The sequence below is a fragment of the Strix uralensis genome, chromosome 13 (assembly GCF_047716275.1).
Source record: "Strix uralensis isolate ZFMK-TIS-50842 chromosome 13, bStrUra1, whole genome shotgun sequence".
Classification (NCBI taxonomy): Eukaryota; Metazoa; Chordata; class Aves; order Strigiformes; family Strigidae; genus Strix; species Strix uralensis.
Window position 1 is genome coordinate 18,149,545 of NC_133984.1, and position 24,736 is coordinate 18,174,280.

Sequence of the window (24,736 nt, forward strand, 5' to 3'; positions counted from 1 at the left end):
TCAGTCGTACAGATTCGCTGACTCTCTGTTCGGCTCCTCCAAAGTCCTTTCAGAGCATCTTGGGGCTGCCAAACACATGCAGACTGAGCCTCCTCTTCCTCCAAAAAATTTTTCTCTGATAACACATAAGTGTTGGTGTTCATTATCAAGTACAGAAGGGCTTTCATTTTCTCTGTGTCCATGCTGGCAAAAGAAAAGGAGCCTTCTTAGAACGGATGCCACTTGCACTATTAAGCTTATTGCTGAGCTTTATCCATTGTTCTTTGGCTTCATGTGTGACATGGTGAGGATTTGACAAATGTCTGAGCTGGCATTAAACTATGCAAGCAGATGGACATGAGTGTACACATCCAAGAGGCAATTTCTCTCTCACTCTGATAGGCAAGAGAATTCTCTAGCTGAGACTGTCCAAATTACTATCAATTCAGACTTTATAAGTATATAATCCAGGGAATGCTACAGTCATTGTTCCAGTTTTGATCTAGAATCAGAGCCACTGAAGGACAAGTGTTTGTCATATTTGAATGGGCTATAATGTGAAGGAAGTGGAACTGGACATTGGAAAGAAATGCTCCCTCATTTGCCTTCTGTAGAAAGAGTTCTATTGTAGCGTAAATCAAATTGGCTTTTTCTCATTCAGCTAAGTATTTATGAACAGAATAAAAAGGCCACCTCCAATCCCTGCAATGTGTAGGATTATGTCCACAAATGCCAGTTCGTCATTTAGACAAGATTTTCCATGTATATATTTGATATAAATGTTGATTATGTATATACCCTTGTGATCCAGACCTTATTTTTCAATAAGTAGAGAAAGAGATGGACATGGCGGACTGTTAAATACCTTTCTATAAGTTTACTCACTTTTTTCCTGCCCACAAAATATTACACAGTAAAAAATACTCATTCCTTACTGAGAAATTACTTTTGGGCAAGCAAAGGGAGGGAGCAGGATGGGGATTTTTCCATATTTGGCCAAAAAATATAAATGGCTTGCAAGGGAACTGTGATCATTTGAAGGCAAAAAGTATAATACTGTATGAAAGAATGTTGAAGAATAATTGCAACTGTTAAAGAAGAGAACTCCTCCATGAAGGCTTCTTTTTCATATTTTTTTTTCTAGATGGTTGCCCAGGTCTCTGTTATGGAAATGGGAGGTGCACTCTTGATCAGAATGGATGGCACTGTGTTTGTCAAGTGGGCTGGAGTGGCTCGGGATGTAATGTTGTCATGGAAATGGTGTGTGGAGATAACCTGGACAATGATGGAGGTATGATACATAATTCATGTGTCTCTGTCACATCCTTGATTATCATTTGAATCTATAGTTTTGGGGTATGTTTTCCTTTTTATCACAGAATGTCAATGTTTGTCTGTTCGCTCAAGACAGTTTTTTCACTAACTTCATCTGAAGCAGTGCAGTGAGGGAACAAACCGTTGTGCTAGGTGTTATTCAGGGCAGAAATTATGTATGTGCCATACTTACAATCCCAGTGCTTGATTTTTTTTCTTAAAAAAAATCAAACAAACAAAAAACCTCCAAAAACAACAGAAAAACCAAACCACAAAAAAGGTGTAACAAGTAATTTCTTCTATCTCCTTTCCAGTCTACCTCGTAACTCCATCATCTATTTCGGAAAAGACAGCTAATGGATACCCAAATGATAAAATCTCTGTGCCTGTCAAAATGCATCCAGAGTTTAGTCTTATGTTAATATTAAGTGAATATATTTGCAAGCATACAGCATACATTTCAAGAGGCTTTATTGACATTAATCTCTTTCTTAATGTTTCCACTGAGACACAGCACAGTTCTTGCAATTATCTGGACCCACATTTGAATGATTGTTGAGTAAGCCAGTGTAGGAAGCATGCAGAAGTAATTTCTGAAAGTACCACAAACAGAACCCTGTACTAAAATAATCATTTATTCTTTTCCACCAGTCGAACGAGGGCGTTTGGCACTACATGCTCCCTACCTCAGACCTCTGTAGTCTTGATTCATTCTAAGGCTGTGTAAGTTTTAGGTTTGCTGGGAAAAACATAGTTCTTCTATAAATTAGTCTCTGCCTCCTTTCCAGTAGTTAATTCCAATATGAGCTAGTGCATTTTTTTCAGGAGAAACATCCAGGCTCTATTTCAAGCTTACTAGTCTGAGAAAAACCACAATATTCCTCACTGATTATTCTCTGAGTTAATTATTTTTCATATCTATTTTAGGAATACTCATTTACTGGACAGTCAAGAAGGACTATTGCTTTCCTCTCCTTTACTTACTGCCATCCTTTACAGTGTGCTTGCTGTGCAGCTTTCTCATTCAGACTGTGAATACATCTGCCCCAAGCACAGTTATGTTTTCTTCCTTAGATTGTACACTGAGATGTATTGAAATATATATTATCTTATCGTATCATGCTTGCAGACACCCAATGTCTTGGGTGAGATCTCATACTCCACTGTAGTGTCAAACCTTGTATAATGATTGTCTGTTTTCTTCTAGGTCATTGATAAATTAAGCTTGATTTAGGGCCAAGAACTGAGGTCACTGTGGGACCTCAATAGAAACATTCTGACTCAGTGATGATTCCTCATTTACAGATATATTTTGAGACCTTCTGATTTTGTATCCTGTGGGCTCTAAGACCATGCTGTCCTTTGGCAAAGGCTTCCTCGTTTCTGAACCTCACTCAAAATTGCCTTATTTCTCTCTTATCCTTCCTTTTCCACCTTATTTCCAAGACATCTAACAGCCATCTCTCTGCCCGCTCTCTCTGCTCTTCTACACTGGTGTGTATCCCTTTCACACAAGGTCCCACAGCTGGCATCGCTGCCCCCCGCGTGCTTTCCCATCTGTCTGGTGCTCTCCCCTGCTGCCCGAGCCACTGACTCACTCTCCTGCACAAAAACAAAAATCCTGTTTAGCCTGTAATGTATGTAAAGCATTTTTGATATGGTCTATGAACTGGCTCTGTGTAAAGTGCCCTGTATTGTGATTTTGGGTGCTTTATATTCTCCAATAACGGTGACTTATTGAAAGAGTTGGCAGTTTTAACTCTAAATCTCCTTGAATTTGTCAGTTTAAGGCAGACACTTAACATCATTTCACTGCAGGTTTTAAAAGTAATTTTCTTTTTCTTTTTTAATGGCAACATAACATGGACTAGGACAGTTCTGTTGGCATTACAATTAGAGATAAGTGCAGAGAGAACTACTTAATTAATCTGACTACTACAGATGGGCTAAATGTAATTAAGTTTCCTTCACAATCAATTTTATATAAGAAAAGAAAATTATATCTACATATTAAAACCACTTCTCTTTATATATGAAGTTCATAGGACCTGATTTGGCATAAGCATAAATTAGAAAAATTCTCCTAAAGTCATTGAGTTATACCAGTGTTACATTAATACGAAATCAGAAGCTGATTCCTAGTGTTTCAGTGTTTGCATACATACAAAACAGTAAAAACAGAAACTAGGAAGGAGACGTGACATTACCTGTTAAGTCCTGTTTGCTGGGAGGCTGTGCCTTGGACAATGAGAATGTTATGGTGGCATAACAAGTTACCATCCATCAAGCTACATAACTGGATTAGGTTCGTAAAGATGGAAGCTGTTAATGTTCTCGCCTGCAGTTGTGGTGAGTTAAGAGCACGCACTCACTTGAGTTACGGAAACTCAGCTGACAGGTAGTGACTTCCTAAGCCGTTAGGATGTGATCACATTCAGTCAGTGACACAGAGCCCAAGAGATCATGCTCTAGACCTAATATAGTGCCATTGTATATTCCAAATCATGGTATTCTCACCTAGCAAAGGTCTTGTTCGTTCCAGTTGTGTTTAAATCAAACATTTATATCCCAGTCCTTAGGAGGTGTTTTGTGCTTCAAGTTCATTAGGAGGAAGTCACAACCAAAGAACAAAGCTGTAGTAAAGTTGAACAATTATTATTTCAAACAAACTCTAATTTCAGGAGTTAGGCAGAGTGATAATTTTGTGTAGTTTCCAGTTGATTTATTATATGGTACTTTCAGAGACTGAAAAACGGAGATTTTTACTATATAAAAATACATTCAAATACATGGTAGAAAAAACATGTTAGGAAATGAAGTATTTTATTAGTTCCAACTGTAGGGATTGAATAATGGCATTTATTTGGCATGAAGAAGTAAGTGTTACTGTTTTGTCTGTAGTAACAGCAGAAAAGCTTTGGGAGGGAGGAAGTCTTGAATTAATTTTTTAAGAACTGGTATACTAGCATAAAAGTTAACCACAAGCGTGTTCACAGGCATCCCGGTTCTGCAGAAGCTGAAGCACCGAGTTCCCCATCAGTGCAGTTATCCATGGTGATAAGGTTAAACGCATGCGGAAATATTTTCCTGAGTAGGGAGAGTACTATTTCTTTTAGAGCCCCATTAGTATACACTGTACTTGTACCCTGACTGTACCGTAACTGCCTTTCCCATTCCATCTCATAACTCTGTTAGCTTTTTCCTACTTGCAGACTTAAGGGCATGTTTACCTGTTCAAATATCACTACAAATATCATTGAAAAGGTCTTAGCATTATAACAGATGCACGGCGGCATGGTTTGCACTTGCTCTTGTGGAGTGCATCTGCAGTCTGTTAGCAGTGTGATGTCCATTAGATAATGCCAAGAAGTCAAGCAAATGTCCTTTGCAGTGAGGCCTTTCCCTCGCCGTGGCTTCCCTCAGCATCACATTATTCCCTGTTTCTTATTCTTCTTCTTCCATTGTCATGACTGACATGATTTCATTTTCAGTTTATAACTATTCAGTTCATCTGAGCAGGCCATTTTCTCTTGTCCTGCCATTACTTTCGACTCCTTTGGAAGCCTGAGTAGCTCCAGGAGGTTGCTTGAAAGCTCTGCTGAGTTCTGTGCTTGCGAGTGCCTGTGTCCTAGGCGCGAGGAGGCAGAGCACGCTGCCGCAGTGCTGAGACGCACAGGGTGCTCAGCACCAGCAAACCGGCCACCCCCCTGCCCTGCCAAGCCATGATTTACCTGCTGTTCTGACATATATTTACATTGCTGCTGCACATGCAGGTCTTTGTTTTAAGCTGAATGTTGCAGCCTGTCACTCCCATTAATTTATTTGATACAGATCTCTCTTTTAAATTTGCCTGGATCTCGTGTCATCGTTTTCTTTTTCTTTTGTGAATCAATCTTGACTGTTTGTTTTTAAGGAAAATACTATTTACTACAAGCTTTGAATTCTCTTCCAAATATCCTTTCAGTCACTTCAGACAGTTATTGTAGCTTTCTCCAAGCTTTTCCAAGCACAAGAAAATATATGACTCAGCATAGCCTTAGGTTGATAACCAGTGCTGCTAAAATATTGATGTATTTCTGACCCATCCACTGGCATTTTAATAACCTATCCATCACAGAGATATTGAGTCCATATATAAGTAATATGCTATTATTACACAATATAAATAATACTGATGGGAATGGTTTTCATTGTTGCTGAGCAGCGAGGGCTCCCTGGGGATACTTAGTTTCTGAAAATCATACCCTCATATATTTGCATCCTCCTGTGCGTGGAAGGCCAAACACCACCAGTACTCACTGGATAAAAACACTCTGCAGCCTTTCCATGGGCACACTGGTGGGTTTCCAATATCCTTATAAAACACCGGTGTTGCCAGCTAACAGCCTCACTGTCTGCTGCATGCTATGTAATACAGCTAAAATTTGAGAAGCAGTTTGGATTAATGCATATGAATAAGCATTAGACACTCATGATGGTTACTGCTGCTTAGTCTCTTCTGAAGTTACTCTTTGATTCAGTTTCCTTAGATCGCTGGCAACCCTGATTGGACTTAACTGAGCCTGTGGTGAAACAAGTCAGCACAGGCATTGTTTAATGCTTATTTGAAATCTGTAAAAGAAAGCAAGCAAACGTGAGTTGAAGACTCGTATGGGTTATTTTTTTTCACAGACAACAATAGTATTGAACAACTGATCGTGTGAATGTACCAAAAAGCCCAAATCCTTCAAGTGTGTTGAGAGTCATGGTGTTGAGTTTTTTTAGGTTGTACTGCACAAGGAGTTCAGAGCACTAAACCTGCTTACTGCAAGGAGGAACTTAAAGCCCATTTTTTACTTTCTGAGAAAATGTTCTGTCCATAGTTCTTACAGCTCTATCGCTGGCTTGTGCTCACTGGGATCAGCACACCTCTGGGTTGCTTTGCAGCAGTGAAAATTAAGGTCATTGGAATTATTTGTACTAAGTATAGTAAGTATATTGCTTAGAGATGGATTTGGTTTTCATGTGACAGCAAGTACATTTATTAGTTTGCAAATATGCCTGCAGTATAAGCATATATACTGCTTCTTGAAGCATTCTGCATTTAGCATTAACCATAAAACTTCAAACCTATTGTAGTTAACATTAGAAGTGTCTTCTCCATGTGTGACAAAAGCTTGAAGGGGTAAGAACTCCGCTTTTTTAATGAACTTTAAGCAGAGGAATAGCAAATTGAAGTATTACTGCCAACTATTTATGTTTTGTTTGCCAGAACCTAATGATAGTGGATGGTTTATTAAAATAACAGTAAGTACAGTTATTAAAAATAACCCAGTAACATTGGAGGTAGAGTCTGATTGAATTTGTCGTTTTCATAGCCAGTTAATAAAGCATCTCAGTGGTTTAACAGAAGAGAAGCCGCTGTGACAGTTATTGCGTGCTGCAGTGGTGAGCTGGGGAAGCCACTGCTGCCTTACCAGTGACCCCACCCAGTGCCTCCTGAATGTCCTCAGGTGTTCCACTACCTAGGCAATTTGTACTAGTTGTGGACACAGATCCATTTTCAGCAACATGAGTTATAGTGATACTCCCATATTTGCAGTCATGAATTGCAAGTAATGCAAGGGTAGATGAGAAGACTAGAAAAGTCAGGATTTGAAAAGCAGATAGCATGGAGCTGTTCATATCAGGCTCAAAATATGTGACTTGTTCCATGTTCTTGCTATTAGCTTATAGCTGACAAAATGCCTTTTTCTTTTCCAACTGTTATTTTATTTTATTGAGGATTTAATACAGGTATTATGCAGTATATGAAAAGCTCAAAAAACATATGAAATACAGTCACTGTACAGCATCTGCCCAAACATGGTAAAAGTAGAGAGGTATATTGCTGGAAAGTAGCCAATGGAGAGGTGGGTCTGTAGCTCCACTGCCGATTTGTCTGGTTGCTGAAGGTGATCATCCATGTAGAAGAGAGATTGCTGTGCATAATGTGCACATTAGAGAATGTGCTGTACCTAGCACAAACTGTGCCTTCTATGACTGCAGCAGAAGCATAGCTGAGGAACTAATTTCACCACACTTGTGGCATTCTTTCCATCATATGAAGTAAGAAAAATATATATATATAAAAATGTATGAGCAAGAAAATATATTTTGTTTGATGGAAAACATTGTGTGATTCCATTGACACAAACTCCTGACACAGTGAATATTAATAAAAGCTTCCAGAAAGGATCCTTTCCCCAGCAAGGAAATGGGAAATTCTTGTTCTAACTCTGTGAGCTACGGCAATGCAGAGAGGAGTGGTGTGACTGAAAACAGAGCAACTTCTTTTGTCATACTCTGCCTTCTCTTTGAGGCTGTTTAAATTTTTTGAGTGCTATGAAGTGCTTTTTATCCTCAAGTCAATCTTTGTGAATTCTATTTTACCCGTAATATTGAAAATATTTTGTCTAATTTACTTACAAAAACAAAAATCCCAGTTCATCATTATCCCTTGCATACAAAACAAGGTACCTGGAAGATATGAAACCACCATCTTAGACTCATCAAAATGTGAATCACTTTATTATATAATCTGTAGTGTACCGTGAAGGTGCCTGACTGCCTTTTATATAAAATAAATAAAAAAATGCTAATAGAAAACCAGAATCATTTGCACCTCTATAATATGTTTTAGACTGCACCTATGCTGTGATGCGCTTTGTGGTAATTGACAGTAAAAACTTCAGTATACAGGCTCCCCTGGTGTATGAATTACAGTTTTTGCTGTTTGTAGTAGTTTGGTCATACTCCTGACTTGTCTCCTGAGATTTAAAATAAACCCTGCTGTTTTCTTAACACAGTGAGTTTTTTAATAGTTGGTTCCTGATATGAAACCTTAACTGAAAAACATGACCATTGGTTGAGAATTGGCTAATGTATTTGTAGCATTTTCAAGTGAATGAGTTTGATGTTATAGTTTCTAAACAAGATTTATTTGGTTTTGTGGGTTATTCTCCTGGATTAAAAATCTCATTTCAAATAGGATTGGCTTGTTGAAAATGTTATCCTCACATGCACTTACTAATATGATTTGTATTATCATGAACTGCCTCCAGATGTAACTTGTGATTCTGTACCAGTTTGTTCTACCTGGTTCATTTTAATGGGTATCATGATGAATAACAGTAGTTTCTTTTTGGGTTTTAGGTTTGGGATTTTTTTCTTTTTTCTCTTAAATGGTCTAAGTTAAAACCGAAGTCTTAAATGAGCCTAAAGTAAAACAAAGATTTTATTTCAGCTTTAGAGTTCTCTATTTGCCCTGAAATAGGTATTTCATTCTTTTACTTCAGCACAAAGTTTGAAAAATATTTTTCAGTTTTATCCAAGTTATTTTCTAAATTTTGTTTGATTGTTTGGAATAAAGCTGGAAGTTGCATTATTCAGACGATTCTAGTTAATAATTCTTAAATACATACACCCAGTGGCTTGAGCCAAATATGTGTGGTTAAGAGTCCATAGAGGAGCCGGTGCTGCTGCACCTCCTGCCTCACTGTCCATGTAGCATCTTCTCTGAGACTAGCATATACCTTCTCTTTCATTCTGCATGGTTGAAAGGGGAAATTGAAATAAACTGTCACCTAATTGATGAAAAGATTAATAAAATGCAAAGAAATTAAATACAGCATGAGAGAAAGAAGCCGTGAATGATAATCTGTAACCTAGAAGACTCCTACTTTGGATTAACATTTATATTTTGGTTTGCAATGTCTTCCTCTGATGACTTTGTAGCCTTTGCTCCCAAGGCTGTAAGCTGTTCCTGGTACATCCAGTGCTTCACACATTCGTGGTGCTGTTAAGACAAATTCCCATTCTCACCATAGATTATTCAGATACGCTTCTGGGACTTCACACCCCTACTAATGGGAAACCCATCCTTTTGTAGCCCTGAGAGGCAAATGAAACCAGGTGCAAGTAGTTCAAACCAAACTAACTCCATTAGCAGAACCTGGAAGAGTTTATAAGATAGTCACTTTGCTGACAAGTAAACTGCAAAGAAAAGATGAAAATTGGGTCTGACTGGAAGACAGAAAACTGTTTTCCCTTTATGTTGTTTCTTTTTGTGATGGCATGAATGCACAGTGTTTGTTGTCAGGCACGTAAGCTGTTGACTGAAACAGAGAAGAATGAAGACTCTATTAGAGAAAGCAAAGTATTTAATTGTTATTTTTATAGCTATTTCTTTTCCAAGCAAATCTTCATATTCTAATATTTCTGTGACTTTTCACCTTTATTTTTTACATAAATGAGAGAATCAGGTCAGCTCAGTTCCCACATCTAACAGCTTGTTGACAAGGAAAAAATTAATCAGAATAGGTACTGTGGAATAAATGACTCTAAAATAGCTTCCCCATGGATACTGTTATTCTGAAATAAGTATGCCTCTTTTCTGATTAGTACTTATTCTGACAGACCAATGTTTGTCGAGTTTCCCAGGTAGACAGCAGTCAGCTTGTAGAAATTAGGACCTTCCAGAAAGTACCTTGACTCCTTAAACAAGACTTGTCACTGCCATAACCGTTCCACTGGCAGAGACCAGCCCTGAATGGCTATGGCTAACCACATCAGAGCCCTCTGAAGGGATCTTCACTGGTATAAAGCAAAAGCAAGAGATTTCAGTTTCTTTATCCACCTTTTCAAGGCTGGTAGAATTCTTCAGTATTTGCAGTTTTGGAGAATCTGCTAGTAATTTGATGCTTTTCAGTTCACTTATTAAGAATATAGGGAGCTTCATTCCTTGGACAAAAAAGAGGAAATGATAAAAGTAGGTATTTTTTCCTTGCAGTTCCAAGCCTGCTCTTCAGGTTTCAACCCAAAAAGCTCCTCTGTTTTTTCATCAGAACACAATGAAAACCCTCTGGTTCATATCGTGAACTCCTCCATCCATTTCCCATGTGGTTTTGTTTAGACTGGAGGCCCCTTATTGTTTCAGCTTACTGATTTCCTAGCGGATTTCAATAGCTTTGTAGGTTTTCCTGAATATAAAGTGACTGCTACACTCAAAGTCAATAAACTCAATGTTGCCCTCTGAAGTAGTTCTCCCACCGCTGGCAAATGCCTGTTGTCTCTGGCACTCAGGGAATGTGGAAAGAACTTAAAGCATGCGCTGACCTGTAGCTATGCCAGCTTTGCTGGATCCAAGGATCTTAGATTATTGTTGCTAGCTGTCTACAGTTGCCCTTGGCTCATTATCACAAAAACTCGCCTGCTCTATCTGATTTCCCGACTGCAGTAGGATAGATTTGTTAATATTTTTTGCTTAGCCAAGCAATTACCTTGCTCAAGGTCAGGCAAGGATTTTCAGATTCCAGGAAAGCCCATTTCATTACACTTGTTTGTTCTGTAAAAGTGCTTTTGCTTTCTTTTCAAAGTGAATATTTTATGTTGTTATTTACTGAGCTTTCACATAGTGCAGTGTGCTCTATTGAGAAAAGAGCAGAGTTGGCTGTGGGTCGGTCCCGCACCCATTAAAGTCAGTGACAAAACAGCTTCCCTGATAACGTAGTTTGCCCTGAGGAGGTACAGTTTTATAGGCACCAAAGCACTGGTACAAACAGAGCATGCAAAGTCAAAGTATGAAGTGAAAATATCTGACAGTGTGTTGATCCTATAGCATTCCAATTTTAACACCAGGGAAATCCGTACAGTGATATGATGACTCCACATTTATTCAGACTGACCTTCTTAGAAATACAAAGAGATGTCTTTGTTGAAGGATACAATGCCTTAATCTTGCTTTATATGCATTAGTGTGCTTGTCAATCCAAGCAAGTAAGCAACAGCTAAGTCATAAAATGGATGTTTAAAAAGATAGTGGGACATTTTACCGTACCTTATTAAATCTGTTTCTGGTTGAGTATGTAATTTAGGCAATTTGGATGTCTAAGCTGCTGATAGAAGCAATCAAATGCCAATAGCCCAATTTTAAGTTTTATTTAGGTGCTTAATTTAGACGCACTTCAGTGCTTCACTTTTCATCATAAGCTTTGGACGTTCATGTAAATAAATTTTACCCACAAATGTTGTTGCAAGTTTGTCCATGAAGAAATGTAGATTTTTGAAAAAAATCAATTCTTTCTCCTATTTTCCAAAATTGAAAATGGAGGGAGGAGGAATAAGTTCATTTTCACTTTCTGAATTTGCTTTCCTGGTGCAAACATCCATGGAGAAGACTGTATCTGCCAGGTCACTGGGATAAAGCCTGCATCAAGGTGTGTATTTGTGTATCACCAACTACAAAATTAGTGTAGTCATGATTCTGCCCTTTTTGGATTGTTCTGGTATTGCAACCAATAAATGAAAAGTAAACGTCCTAAAGCACTAGTAAAACTGTTGCAGGGCTTAAAATAGAAGTCAGACAACTGTAACAAGTACCTTTTTTTACTATTGTAGTGAGGATGCTTATGAGAGTTAGGTAACATTTCAGACTTCATTATTGCGGACTGGTTAGCAAGTATATGTTCTTCACAGGTGTGAACAGACAGTAGTGACAATAAAGGACTCTTAGAGATAGACATCAGCTGCACAGTGTGGATCAGGTACCTGTTGGACTAACAAGTATTGTGTAGAGATTTTCTTCTTCTGCCTTTTCTGCAGTGAAGACGGCCCCGCTCTTCCCTGTTCACTTAGTTTGTAGGTTCTGTTTTCTCATTGTCATGTGAGGATTTTGTGAGGTGGTACAGTGTTAATGACTAGAGAGAAATACCCCTCCTGGACTGAGCATGTACATTAATGCTTTATTGAATTTGAATGTGTCATAATCAGCATGCCTTCCAATTGATTAAATACCTCCTGTGCTCTCCAGTAGTAAACATGGTGCTTTATTCTCAGAATCACTCAATTTCCTGAACTCTCTCATTCTCTCTGTTTTAGATGGCTTGACAGACTGTGTAGACCCTGACTGTTGTCAGCAAAGCAATTGTTATGCAAGTCCTCTCTGCCAGGGTTCGCCTGATCCCCTTGACCTTATTCAGCACAGCCAACCGCCTTTCTCTCAGCATCCTCCAAGGCTCTTTTATGATCGAATCAGATTCCTTATTGGGAAGGAGAGCACTCATGTAATCCCAGGAGATGTCTCATTTGAGAGCAGGTGAGTTTTCTTTTAGACGGAAGATTTTTCTGAATATTGAAAACTGCAATGAGATTATTTAACCAGGAAAAACAGTGATATCTGGGATAGCTGAGAATTCTTCACTGGTGATCAAAAAATACTTAAAAGGATAGCAAATGTTTAAGTCCCAACAGCTGAGGATCTTGTTTATCAGATTCTTATTACTATCTATCTAGCTCATAAAAGTGTCGCAGCAACAAACTCTACTACTCTTATTAACAAGACTTTGACTGCTGTGGAAGGTAAACTATCTTGTACTTGTAAAGTAAGTGGGGGGAAGTTCAGCCCTATATGCTATAGATACATATAATGGCAGGAGCAGAAGAACAAGTTGGATTCATATGTGTTGTATTCAGTCACGTTTCTGTCCAGTAGAATTTGATTGGTATTTACAGTGTAATAAATTTAACATGTGTCACTTACATATAAGCCAGCTACCTAATTAACAGACTTTTTTGCTTTTACTACATGTTGGTAGACCAGTATGGAGTTTACCGTTTTGTGCTGCGGGTCACTCTCAATCTGTCATGCAAACAGTAGAGTGATCTCTCAGTGTTCGTGAGATTGGCTTGCCCTTTAACAGGAAAAGACTGTGCAATAGGAAGGGGGCACTCACTTGCTCAGAAAAACCTGGTAACACATATTTTCTTGAACATGTGAAATATAGGGGCACATAAGTTTTTATGCGGTAGTTCACCTGGGAAGCTATAACTTACATGCTGACAAAGAGATCCACAAATCATCCACATCACCTAACTATTACCCTGTCAACTAGGCCTACGCATTAGATAAACCATGTTCCAGTAATAAGGGCGTAAGAATTTTTTTATTTTCACAGTACAGTACATAGCACTTAGGTTGCAACCTCAACTTCTTTCCTTAGCTGCACACAAATTCAGTGCACTTTCTCTCTGTAACTTATTAATTTTTAATAAAGCAAATATGTAAACAGAGTCTTTATTGATCTGAAATACCTAAACATTTAATCACTATTAATAATGTAGCAGGATGTTATAAATATGTAGAACAATAGGGCATGAAAATGAACTCCATGAAAAGCACCCACCTGCCAACGGCGGGTCTCGGAGTGTGTCTCGCTGATGAACAGTGCCGCTGCACCAGGTGCAAGGGCCTTGGCTGGCTGCCCACGCAGTGGAGCATGCTGCAGTTTAAACCAAAAGTCACCAGTGAAAGATTTTCCTCACCAACATGCCTCGCAGTGAGGTGTTTTCAGAGAGGAGGTGAGCACTCAAGTCGCCTGTACAGTGTCTGTGACACTGCAAATGTTAGCAGCCAGATTGCACATAATCCCATCAACGTGCTTTTATAGATATAAGGAACTGATCTTTTAAACCTATCACTGATGGGATTTAACTTGGATTTAAAAGCTTTTTCTGAGTATTTCATTTCTTTACCCTGATATCTGCCATGCCTTTGAAGAACGAAGAGCAGCGAAGGCCTGTGTGTGAGCAGCAGCCCACCCTCACCATGGTTTGATGCTTTATACCACTAAGGAATATGACTTGTATTTGCACTGGTGCATTGCTCACACCCCACATATCATTTCCTCCCACTGCAGAGAAATTACTAGTTAGTTTGGTGAGTAGATCATTGGGATTCAGATGAGGCTGTCTGTATCTTTGGAATCAGGGCAGTGCCTGGAGACTTGTGCTCTGCTATGTCTCCTGGGTTTTGTCAACAGTAATCTGCAATGTACTGGACACCCCGAGGAGTTCATCAGTCCACACTTTGCTTGATCCTCAAGTCTTCCAGGCTGTTGAAAAATTGCTCATCCATAAGTCAAATATTATTAAAAACTGCCAGAATTTTCCTCAAGGATGAGAGATAAGCAGAGTCTCCGAAGGAGGCAATAGCTCAGCTGTGCTGCTTCTGTTCAGAAATCTTCCTCTGACATTGTCAATCTGACTGTCATCTAGTGTCTGTTCTTCTCCTGGGAATTAAGATTACTGAAAAAAACTGTAGAAAGACAACTGTTACTACAGTAAAAAGAATCAGAAATCTGTGATCCTGCCTATCTTGTACAGACCAAAGAATGCTTGGGGGGTTTTAATCTCCTTTTGGCTATTTCTGAAAAAGTTATGTCCAGACAGATGATATTAACTCCTGGCTGCCTGCAATGCCACTTATTTTATAGCACTGGTGGTTCAACAAGAAATGTTGGAAGGATTGGATGAAATAGTGGCATTCTTTTATTTCAGAGCACAGGCATCCATTCCCACTGGTACTCAAATTTTGCAGAGCCCTATGTGGCTGCTTCTTTTTTTTACCTTTGCAAGAAGTCTCTGAGACCATTAGGAGGATTAAGGAAGAAACATCTATCAGTGTTTTCAGTCTTCTGATTCAAATGATATTGTGCAGTGTTTTACTGTACCATAGGTCAGTGGAACTCCAATATGGGTGATGTTTGCATGAATCTCACTGTAGATAAAATCAAAATGCTGTTGAATAAATTTGTGAAAGCTATCAAAAAATGGTGAAGATTATCTCTGTCCTTCAGACTGAAAGTATTTGGTCTCTGCCATATCCTGGCATTTTCAACATTGTCTGAAATACTAAAATTAGTTGTTCTGACAACTACTGAGACATCTATCCTTTTTCATTTGCATCTTAGACTTTGCTTAGATCTAATTTTTAAACATTTGGCTTCTACAATGCAGACAGGGTGTTGTGTTGAGCCATGGCTAAATACTCCACCAAAATTAACATTAAGTAGCTAAAAGTTTTCAAACCATATTTTGCTTTTTATTATGTCAAAGCTATATCATTGGTAGTGGGTTTTTACAAACTCCCAACTTAAACTGTGACATGCTGAAAGGCAGATTAGACACGTTCTGGATAAATGGAAATGTACTTGCTTACATCAGGAATGGTTTTGACCTACTGCATGTAGCAGGGTGTAGCAGATTATAATGTTTTTATCAACTTCTGTTCTCAGGAAGCTTTTTAGCTTGTTTCTTTGCTGAGTATTTTTAATGCATGCTGCTGGCAAGCTATCTGACTCGCTGCAAATTGCCTACAAAAAGGGTCCAGTGTATGGTACTGAATTAATTACCCTTCAAAGGCTGCTTACAACAACATTGTCAGCAGAAAGAAATGAATGTACCTTACTAGCCTTTAGCTTAATTTCTCTGAAGATTTTAATCAGAAATGTAATACAGTAAATGACATCTTCTGGTAGTGTGACACTTGGAAATTCACAAGTTGCTTGACAAAGTTCCACATCTGAGCCTGATGTCTCAGCCTGAGGTGCTTGGAGAATATTGGAAACTTAACACACTAAACAAAAGCAAAAAAATAGCAGATAAGTAGCAGCAGAGCAAGGCAGAATGGTGGTGGGATAATAAAATGCTTTACAAGTAGGGAAAGAATGCATCTAGAATTTTAAACTTCTATTTATATTTTAAATTAGAGATGTCAAACAGTCTGGTGGCAGAGAGCTGCGACCCACGGAGCTGAGATCCTCAGTTACATGTGGAATGACCCATGAAGCGTTGACAGAGAAATCCTACTTCTTTTAGGCCACCTACAACCCGTGGGAATCTCTGCTTTCTCTCAAAAAACCAACTGCTCCCTCTGGAGCTGCAGATTTAGTACAGCTTGCCAAGGGACTAGAAACATTTCTAATGCATTTGAAAACACTAAGGCAGCTTATCAGGGACATGTTCCTTCCCAGCTCCTCCAAATTAGAAAAGACATTTTTGCACTTACTTCCAAGTTAAAACAACTTGGGCAGCCTTAGTCTAAGATTATGCAATCGTTACAAATAGATGACTGTTGGACAGATAATATGACTTATTTATCCCCCATGAGAAAGAAAAGCAGGCCAGTCACAAGTGTGTAGAATAAATCTTAGAGGCTGAGAATAGAGAGAGGGACATACAGCACATTGAGGAGGCATAATGATCTTTAGAGGTTTCTCTGTTAAAATTAAGAAAAGCAGTGAGTGGTAGCAAGGTCCACAGCTTATCTGGAAAGAGGGTGAATGTTGAAGCAAGGAAGCGTGAAGTGGCAGTTAAGTACGAAGGGACATCACTGCAGGGAACATGCTCTAAAAGCTCCAGTAATGAAAGGAATTAAGTGAGGTCTTCTGCAAGCAGCAAAGCTGCAGGGAACGTGCATGCCAGCGTGCCTCTGGACGTGGTAGTCAGCTTCGTGAGCTGTCAGGACATTGGGAAAGGAGGGAGAACCTGCTGCAAGCTGGGGGGTTGTTTGTTACCTCTGTGAGCCCTCTGAGATTAACGCTGGTCATAAAGTAATTGAAAAATGTTTTCATACCTGCAGTAAATGCAAAAATTAAAACTAATTCTGATCAAATGCTTAGTCAGAGATGTAGTAGGTGCTGGTAATTCAAGAGAGAAGACTCTTCAACTTAGAGTAGGTAGTAAAAAGACAATAACTAATGAGGACAAATGTAGCAACACAGAGGCAGGCTTAGAACATTTAAAATCTAAAAGATTACAAAGACAGTTCAATACAGATAAATGTAGAATAATGAGGTTTATGACTATCACATACTGTAAATGTGTGTGGCTTGTAAAATAGACCATAAAAAAGGAACAAGAAAGTTGAAAGATAAGTCTCTTAATATTTATGAATAATGAGAAGTGAATGAGTAGAGGAAAGAAAGACTGTGTATGAAATAGTGAAGACTTTGAGTTGTTATCGCACAAATCTGTGCTTGATAAAATATGAGGACAGAGTAGAGTCAGAAGACAGGTCTGTGTGGAATGAACAAACAGGAGTATGAGAATAATGTACTGAATAACGATGACTTATGGGTCTCTCACACCAATGTGTGTTGTAAATATATGGAGTGCACTAATAAAGGGATTAGAAAAGGAAAGGCAGGTCTGTTGATGTTAGAAATATAAAAGAAAAACAAAAATAGAAAGCAGTAATTTTTGTTCTAGCAAACCAAAGAGTAATTGAACCTGGCTGTTCTGTTGAGTGAGTCTTGTGAGTCTGTTGAGACACACAAGAGCTTGATTGCTTTCAGAGGAGCAGCAGGTTTTGCCCACAAGTAGGCCCACAACCATTTTAGTTAATGTGGAAAATGAAAAGGTGGTAAATCAGAACACTGTTTTGCATACTGGCAGTAATGCCACCTCTCCCATTCCTCTGGGATTTATCAGCATCTTTGCTGAAAATCAGCATCTTTCTATGTCCTGGGAGCATGGAATTCTTAATAGCAACTGTGATGAATGGTGTACTCGCAAAGGGGTTAATTTTTACCAGTTGCATTTTCTCAGGTCATAGTCAGCTGGGATTAATGATATCATAGCAATAAATTAGTGTCCTGTCAAGTGTCTTTGGAGAATGGGATCTTATGAAACGAGTCAGAATTTTCAGAAATTTATGGTCTCCAGTTTGTGCATATGATTTCATTGGATCATGATCAATTCATCTCTCAAGGGATATTTTTTAAATTCATATATAGACTCCTAAATAACTTCTGTCTGAGGAGCTATTCAGTTTTTCCTTTAGATTACGTATTCACTGTGCAAAGGTAGGATGTGTCCGTTGAGGTCTTCCATGAACTTTGAAACAGAGAGAAAAACATAACAATGTCTAAATTTATGCTTGTTCTTTATATTGAGTAATTAATGCTGGTTACCTTTATAAGTATTTTATTGGGTTTGACCCATGTTTTAACGTTATCAAAAGAATTCTGCGTAAGACTTCACTATGTGAAACCACAGTTCCAGGAACTGTGCGCAATTATATAATTAAATCCCAAGACCTGGATCCATTCAGCCAAGGGAGGTGTGCTGATGTAGCATACCTGATGGCAGAGAGCTGCGACCCACAGAGCTGAGATCCTCAGTGACATGTGGAATGATCCATGAAGCGTTGACAGAGAAATCCTACTTCTTTTAGGCCACCTACAACCCTGGATCTGTTCAGTCAGGGGAGGTGTGCTAATGTAGCATACCTGATGGCATGGGGCAAAATACTGAAAGGTATTTCAGTGGAATGTAGCTGTGTAAGCCCCTAGAAAATCCCACTAGATCCTAATCTGCACCATGACGGTATTTTACATTTTATTCCTTGTCCTTTAATGAGACTTGTCTCCTTTACATCAGTCTTCAAATACGTAAAAGGCTAAAGCGAAGAAAAAGAGAGTAATTTCTTCACCTTTTCTGTGGCTAGGGTGAAAGTAATTGTCTTAAAGGGCAGCAGTGGAGATTCAGACACGACAGTAGGAGAAACTTGCCATGAGTGAAGCACTCATACAGAGCCATTGGAATGGATTACTTCCATGGTGAGATTATAGACTTAGACAAGCATCTGTCTGGAGTAATGTGGGTATAGTTGATCTTACCTGAGGCAAAGGAATGGACAAGATAAAGTCTTGTATTTCCTTTCAGCTCTCATTTTCTATTATTCTATGATCCTGTTAGCCTCTGATTAGACCCACATAGTAATGAGTTCACTTCCGTGTCTGTTGACTTTGATGCATTCTGCTGTGCTGCCGTATTCCAACCTCTACAGGAATGGGAGGATTTTTATGCTGAAAAGTGAGTGCAAGTCCAACACATCCCAGAGGGAATTTAAAGGGGCATAACATGTGATGGGGGATTGAGAAAAATGTATGTTTCACTTAGGCGTTCTCTGAATTTACCTAATATAACTTTCTGAAGTTCGGTGAAGACGATGTGTCTCGCTGCTGCCTTATCACATTAGTTCAGCTTTTTTCTAATAGACAGCAATGCACTATTCTTAGCAGCAGAGAATGAGGTTTCATTCTCCCCTTTCACAAATCATCACCCCCTAGAGCTGCAGCAAGCTAAATCACGCTATCAGTGAAACCTTTGCAGTGCTATTCAGTGACAGAACAAATGGTATCCTGAAATATAGCCGGAAATGGAAATATATTCTCAATACACCAGTGATTCACGGGAGAGTCTGTGTGTCATCTTCATGAGATAATGGTTTTTCAAGTCAGTCTTTGGACCTGTTTGAATTTTCAGTCAGAATCAACAGTCACAATGATATCAGAATAGTTCTGTCTGTCTGGGACAGAAGTGTAGCATGGTTTCTGAAATCATTGCCCTTCTCACCCTCCTGATGTGTCTAACATGTCGCCTTTTGTTTACAGACGGGCGTGTGTCATTCGAGGCCAGGTGGTAGCAATAGACGGAACACCTTTGGTTGGAGTAAACGTCAGTTTTCTGCACCACAATGAGTATGGATACACCATCAGTCGACAAGATGGAAGGTCAGACTTCCATTGTATGGTCTTTCACTGGTTTAGATTTGTCTAAATTAGGCCATCTACCACCTGCTGTTCATGTACAAAATTGTCATAGACATCACTGTTTGTAGTGTGGATTGAGGATGGCATCTGGCCCTCTTCTCTGGGAACACATTTAGTTAGAGATCTCTGTGGTAAAGGGACCAACGAAGAAAGAGAAGAAGAAAAAACCTGAATAGCAACAAGAATACAGGGACATTTAAACACCTGGAGTCAAAATGTGACAGTACTGCTGTAACAATACCTTGTTGACATTTGAATATTTTAACTAGTCAGGTTTTTCAGAGAATTCCCTGTCTTTCCTCTTCTTCTGTTGTGATGTGTGAATCTTCCAAATAGTTATAGAGGTCTCAACGAAGTTAAGTCCTTTAGTTGGTCATCTGAGCCACACAAGTAAAAGTGAGGACAGACTCTTTCCCGAGCCAAAATGGTTAAACTGCTGTTCACAACCAGTCCTGAGCAAACCTGGCTTTCTCTTCTCCCCCAGCCTTGTAGGGCTGATTTCAGTTCTCAAAGAGAGATTAAGTTGCTATAATATTCTATGTTGCACTCCAGGGTTGTCCATCCGTTTGCAATAGGGTCATGTTTTGCTCCTGAACTTGAATTAAATTGCTAGGGGCAGTTTAAGACTTCATCTTCCTTGGCTGTGTTGTGAATTACAAGAAATCAGAAGCTATCTTCCAACAGGGAAAGAGTGTAATTTGTCAGTTTCCACAATTTTTTTTTTGTTTGGCTTTGTCAATTTATAAAAGTAAGGAGCATGCGTATTTATTTTACCTTAGTTTATTGACTTCCAAATCACACTACTTAAAGTTAGTAATTATCGTTTCCTCTTTACACTAGCCTGGATAAAGTTGTTGCATTAAAATATGCTACCTGTATTTCACTGTGAATGTAATCGGTGTCATTTGGGAAATGTGATGAGATATGCATAATTAAGTCTGACTTCTTATCACAGTTTGTTACCATCAAAAGCCTCCATAATAGATGCATTCAATAATACAGAGAGTGAAGTATCTATTTACATATTACTTTGTGATGCTTGACTATGGATGTCAGAAACTCAGGAAATGGAGACTCTCTATATTGTGCCTTCTATGTCCCACTGTTTTGCAGCCCAGATATGCCAAAGGTTCTTCACAATAGCTCCCAGAAGATCACCTGCCTTATATACAAGAGCTGATTCAGTTCTTAGTGCAATTAATTAGCATCTTTCCCAAAAATTTCATATCCTGCACAGAGGGGTCTCCTGCTCGGTGTACTCAACCTTTTCTTCCTGCTACTTTTAGAAAAAGGGAAAAGAATATGTTAATAGAGAAAAGGCCTGACAGGCTTTAAGACCTCTTATTCTGCATGCTGTACCTGTATAGATTATGAGTAGCATCCCTTTTCTGGTCTAGGAATTTCTTTTCATATAAACCAAAGTAACTGGGTCCACACTTTTGTTACAGATGACTCGTTAGTATAGATTCTAGTTGATAAATAGAGGGGGGGTAAACCAAGTAACAGTGAAGTACTGTACCTTGCTATTGATGCATACAGGGAGAAAACACAGAGAGGTAAAGCTTCTTCATGAACATCAAGGTGACACCAGGAAAGTATACTTGAATGGTTTCACCTAGTAAATTAAGGGCTGTAATGAGCAACATAAAGTTTTTGTTTGTGATGCATTGAAAGTTGTGCTAATATAATGATAAAACAAAAAGAAACAAAGTGATTTGATTTTTCTTTTCCAGTTTTGACCTTGTGGCTGTTGGAGGCATCTCTGTCACTCTAGTTTTTGACAGATCTCCTTTCATATCTGAAAAAAGGACACTTTGGTTGCCTTGGAATAGATTTATCATCGTAGACAAAGTTGTAATGCAAAGAACAGAGTCAGACACACCATCTTGTGACATCAGTAGTTTCATCAGCCCAAATCCAATTGTACTCCCTTCACCCTTGACAGCATTTGGAGGGTCCTGTCCCGAAAGAGGAACCGTTATTCCAGAGCTACAGGTAATGAAAAGACTTTCAAATTAACAATTTGTTCAGGTGCAAAACAAGTTCTAGACAATTTAAGAAGATGATACCAAATAGTGAGCAATTAACTGCTGTGATATATTCACTTGTTGGAATGACACCAATCCATATCTCTTTAGTACTCTCTCACTAGATGCTTTTCTCTTTTTTTCTTTATTTTTTGTTAATATTTTAAGGTGCTTTATTTCTTACCTCCAAGTAGAAGAAACTGGGGAGTCCTAACATGATTTATTATTGAAATCCTGATTTATTTATAGTGATGCACAAAACCATTCCTAGGTTACAGATAAACAGTACAACTTCCCCATACCTCAGTGTAAGGCATGGCCCAAGATGCTTTGAAGACTCCTAGGGATGTTTCTTCCATTCACACCTTCTGGTTCTCTACAATGGCACCTCCAGCTATATGTTAGCTTCTTGGGTTTTATTACTTTCTTTCCAAGGTAGAGCAATTTTAACATGATCTTTAGGATTGTTTTTATTTAAGTGGGTTTTTTTCTTGACACTCCCTTAAGTGCTTAGAAGCAATTTCTAACTAACCTTGTATTTAACTGTTCTTTTATTTGTGACTTAAAAGAGATTGTATGAGTCAAACACCCAACAAAATACAACTACACGGGTTTCAGACCATGTTAACACCCATAATTTTTAGTATCTTGTTTGAGCAGTTACAGTTCAAGCAATAAGGCTTCTTTTGGGTTCTCTTTAAATTTCACTGAGCAAGTCTGCAACATATTTTGGAGGCTAACTTTAGACATGAATATTTCCAACCTCTTCTCTTTTTCTCATAAAAGTGCTGCTACTGCTTAAGAGCCTCTATTCTACACGGAAGAGACCTCTGATTGGGCTCAATTATGTCTAAACATCTCCATAACTATTATAAATATTATCATGTTTCAGCCGGTTGATGGCCACAGTGTTGCTTCACAAAACGTACTAAATGAAACTAATGAACATAAATTAAGAATAACTGATGCACACTAGTAAGAAAAAACTGGGTCATATTACTCCACATGAGGTATTCCTGGCTGTTCTTTAAACAGCAAGGTACCAAAGATGCAGTCTACTCAGAGAGAAACTGCCCCTGGTCCTTTTTTTTTTTTTTTTTGTCATTGAAGGGTTGTTAGAGTGTTAAGTTTCGTTGTACAGTACTGGAAAATGAACAAAAAGTAACCCAGAATAATAGGAGGAGATATATTAGCATGTCTTAATGCATGAATATTTCTTCCTGCTTTTCTATTAAAAAATGAGAAGAGATGTCAGATGTATGACAGAGAGGGCAGCTGGGATGTCAGCAGGAAAGAAGGGGAACACTGCAAATCAGGAACAATAAAGGGAGCAGGATTTCCCTGGCAACCCTACATTTCATATGTCGAAACGACAAGTGCTGGCAGGCCTCCAGCTGTACTGCAGCAGTCCTATGACAGGGATACTGTTGCAATGTGTAAATAAAATTGCTATGAAAGTGAGGTAATCTATCGTTAAACAAGGAAACCTTAAAAACTGGGGAATATAAGCAAAACAGTTTATATAAACAAAAGGAATTTAACATTGTGACAGCTTGCCTTGTTATTATGGAAATACACTGAAATCATTAACAGTGGCTATTGAGTGATTGTGGCATCCTCCAAGAAGCTGCTCTCTTCTCTTGCCTGCTCTTCCTCACAGTCTGTCCCAGAAGAGCTCCTTTCTCTCAGGAGATCACAAGAGCTAAGTCCTTTTTTGTAGTCCAAAGGCCCACATCATTCAAAAGGTCAAGGCCAAGTTTCTCTTTATTCCTGCACAAGCTCGTAGTCTTTGCAGTCCTCCTAGTTGCTGAGGGCTTATCTTCACTGCAGCCAGGAATTGATACTACCCCACAATGGGCATATCCAAGCCAGCTTTAAGCCAGGTGATTCAGGCAGTGGCACTGACAGCAGTGCCGTGGGATTTGAACTCTCTTGCACAGGGGACTTACCTGTTAGATAGATCACTCTGACGCCCAGACTGTTTCATCTTCATTGCCGTGCGTCCCCAGTTAGCTTGTTAGGTTCCTTATGCTGCACCATCATATGCCATGCCCCTTCTTGCTGGAGCTTAGCCTCACTGTAAGCACCTCTGCAGAGAAGGTGCTTTAGCAGGAAGGTTTGTTTTCTTTCTTAGCTCTCCCCAATGAGGGTTATTACCTCTTCAAGTCATAATGTAATATATAAAGTGTGTGCATATTTTAAAAAAAGTTTTTAGTAGTATTGTGGTTAAGAAGACTTGTTAAGTAAACCAAATAATAAAGCCAAGGTAAAGCTGTAGAGGTTTATGTGAATATGTCCACAGAGACAGTATTTGCTCCTCAGTAGATAAGAGTAAAGCATTGGAGGAAGAGACTCTTTTTCAAAATAGACAGACCACTGTCCAGTGAGTTGACCGAGCAGTTTCCAGCGTTGGACATTTTGCAATATGCCTGGCTACTGCATTGCTGAAATAAACACAGAAGACATCAGTGTTTTAAGTGGTACTCTGTTCATATCATGATTGTGAAATGTAAAATAAGCCCCTGCTGTTGTTACAATTTTGCATTTTTCTTGGCTATAGATATAATGATGTGTTTTTTTCCAAGGTGGTCCAAGAGGAAATCCCAATTCCTTCGAGTTTTGTGAAGCTGAGTTATCTCAGCAGTCGAACACCGGGGTACAAAACTTTGCTGCGCATTATTCTGACACACACAACCATCCCTTCTGGAATGACAAAAGTCCATCTGATAGTTGCTGTTGAAGGACGTCTGCTTCAGAAATGGTTTCCTGCTGCAGCCAATTTGGTATACACATTTGCCTGGAATAAGACAGATATATATGGACAGAAGGTTTCTGGTCTGGCTGAGGCGATGGGTATGTAGAATCACCTTGATGTAAGCAGAAGTGCTCACACACATCAAGCCAGGAAAATACGGCTTATAAATTCTGTTGCTGCACTTGCATTCTTTTAAATCAAATGTCTCTTTAGCTAAAGTGACTCGTATGATTTCCTAAGAACATTTA

The 24,736-nt window shown here is 38.8% G+C and overlaps 1 protein-coding gene across 4 annotated transcripts in view; it reads left to right on the forward strand.

The window, feature by feature from the left end:
- Positions 1–24,736, forward strand: part of TENM1 (teneurin transmembrane protein 1) — a 348,074-nt gene that overhangs the window by 247,587 nt on the left and 75,751 nt on the right. For all 4 annotated transcript variants that reach the window (XM_074882528.1, XM_074882531.1, XM_074882530.1 and 1 more), the window contains 5 exons: positions 1,124–1,270; positions 12,190–12,406; positions 19,548–19,667; positions 21,440–21,701; positions 24,319–24,586. In XM_074882528.1, coding sequence (XP_074738629.1) covers positions 1,124–1,270; positions 12,190–12,406; positions 19,548–19,667; positions 21,440–21,701; positions 24,319–24,586 — 1,014 coding nt within the window. The remainder of the gene's footprint in view (positions 1–1,123; positions 1,271–12,189; positions 12,407–19,547; positions 19,668–21,439; positions 21,702–24,318; positions 24,587–24,736) is intronic.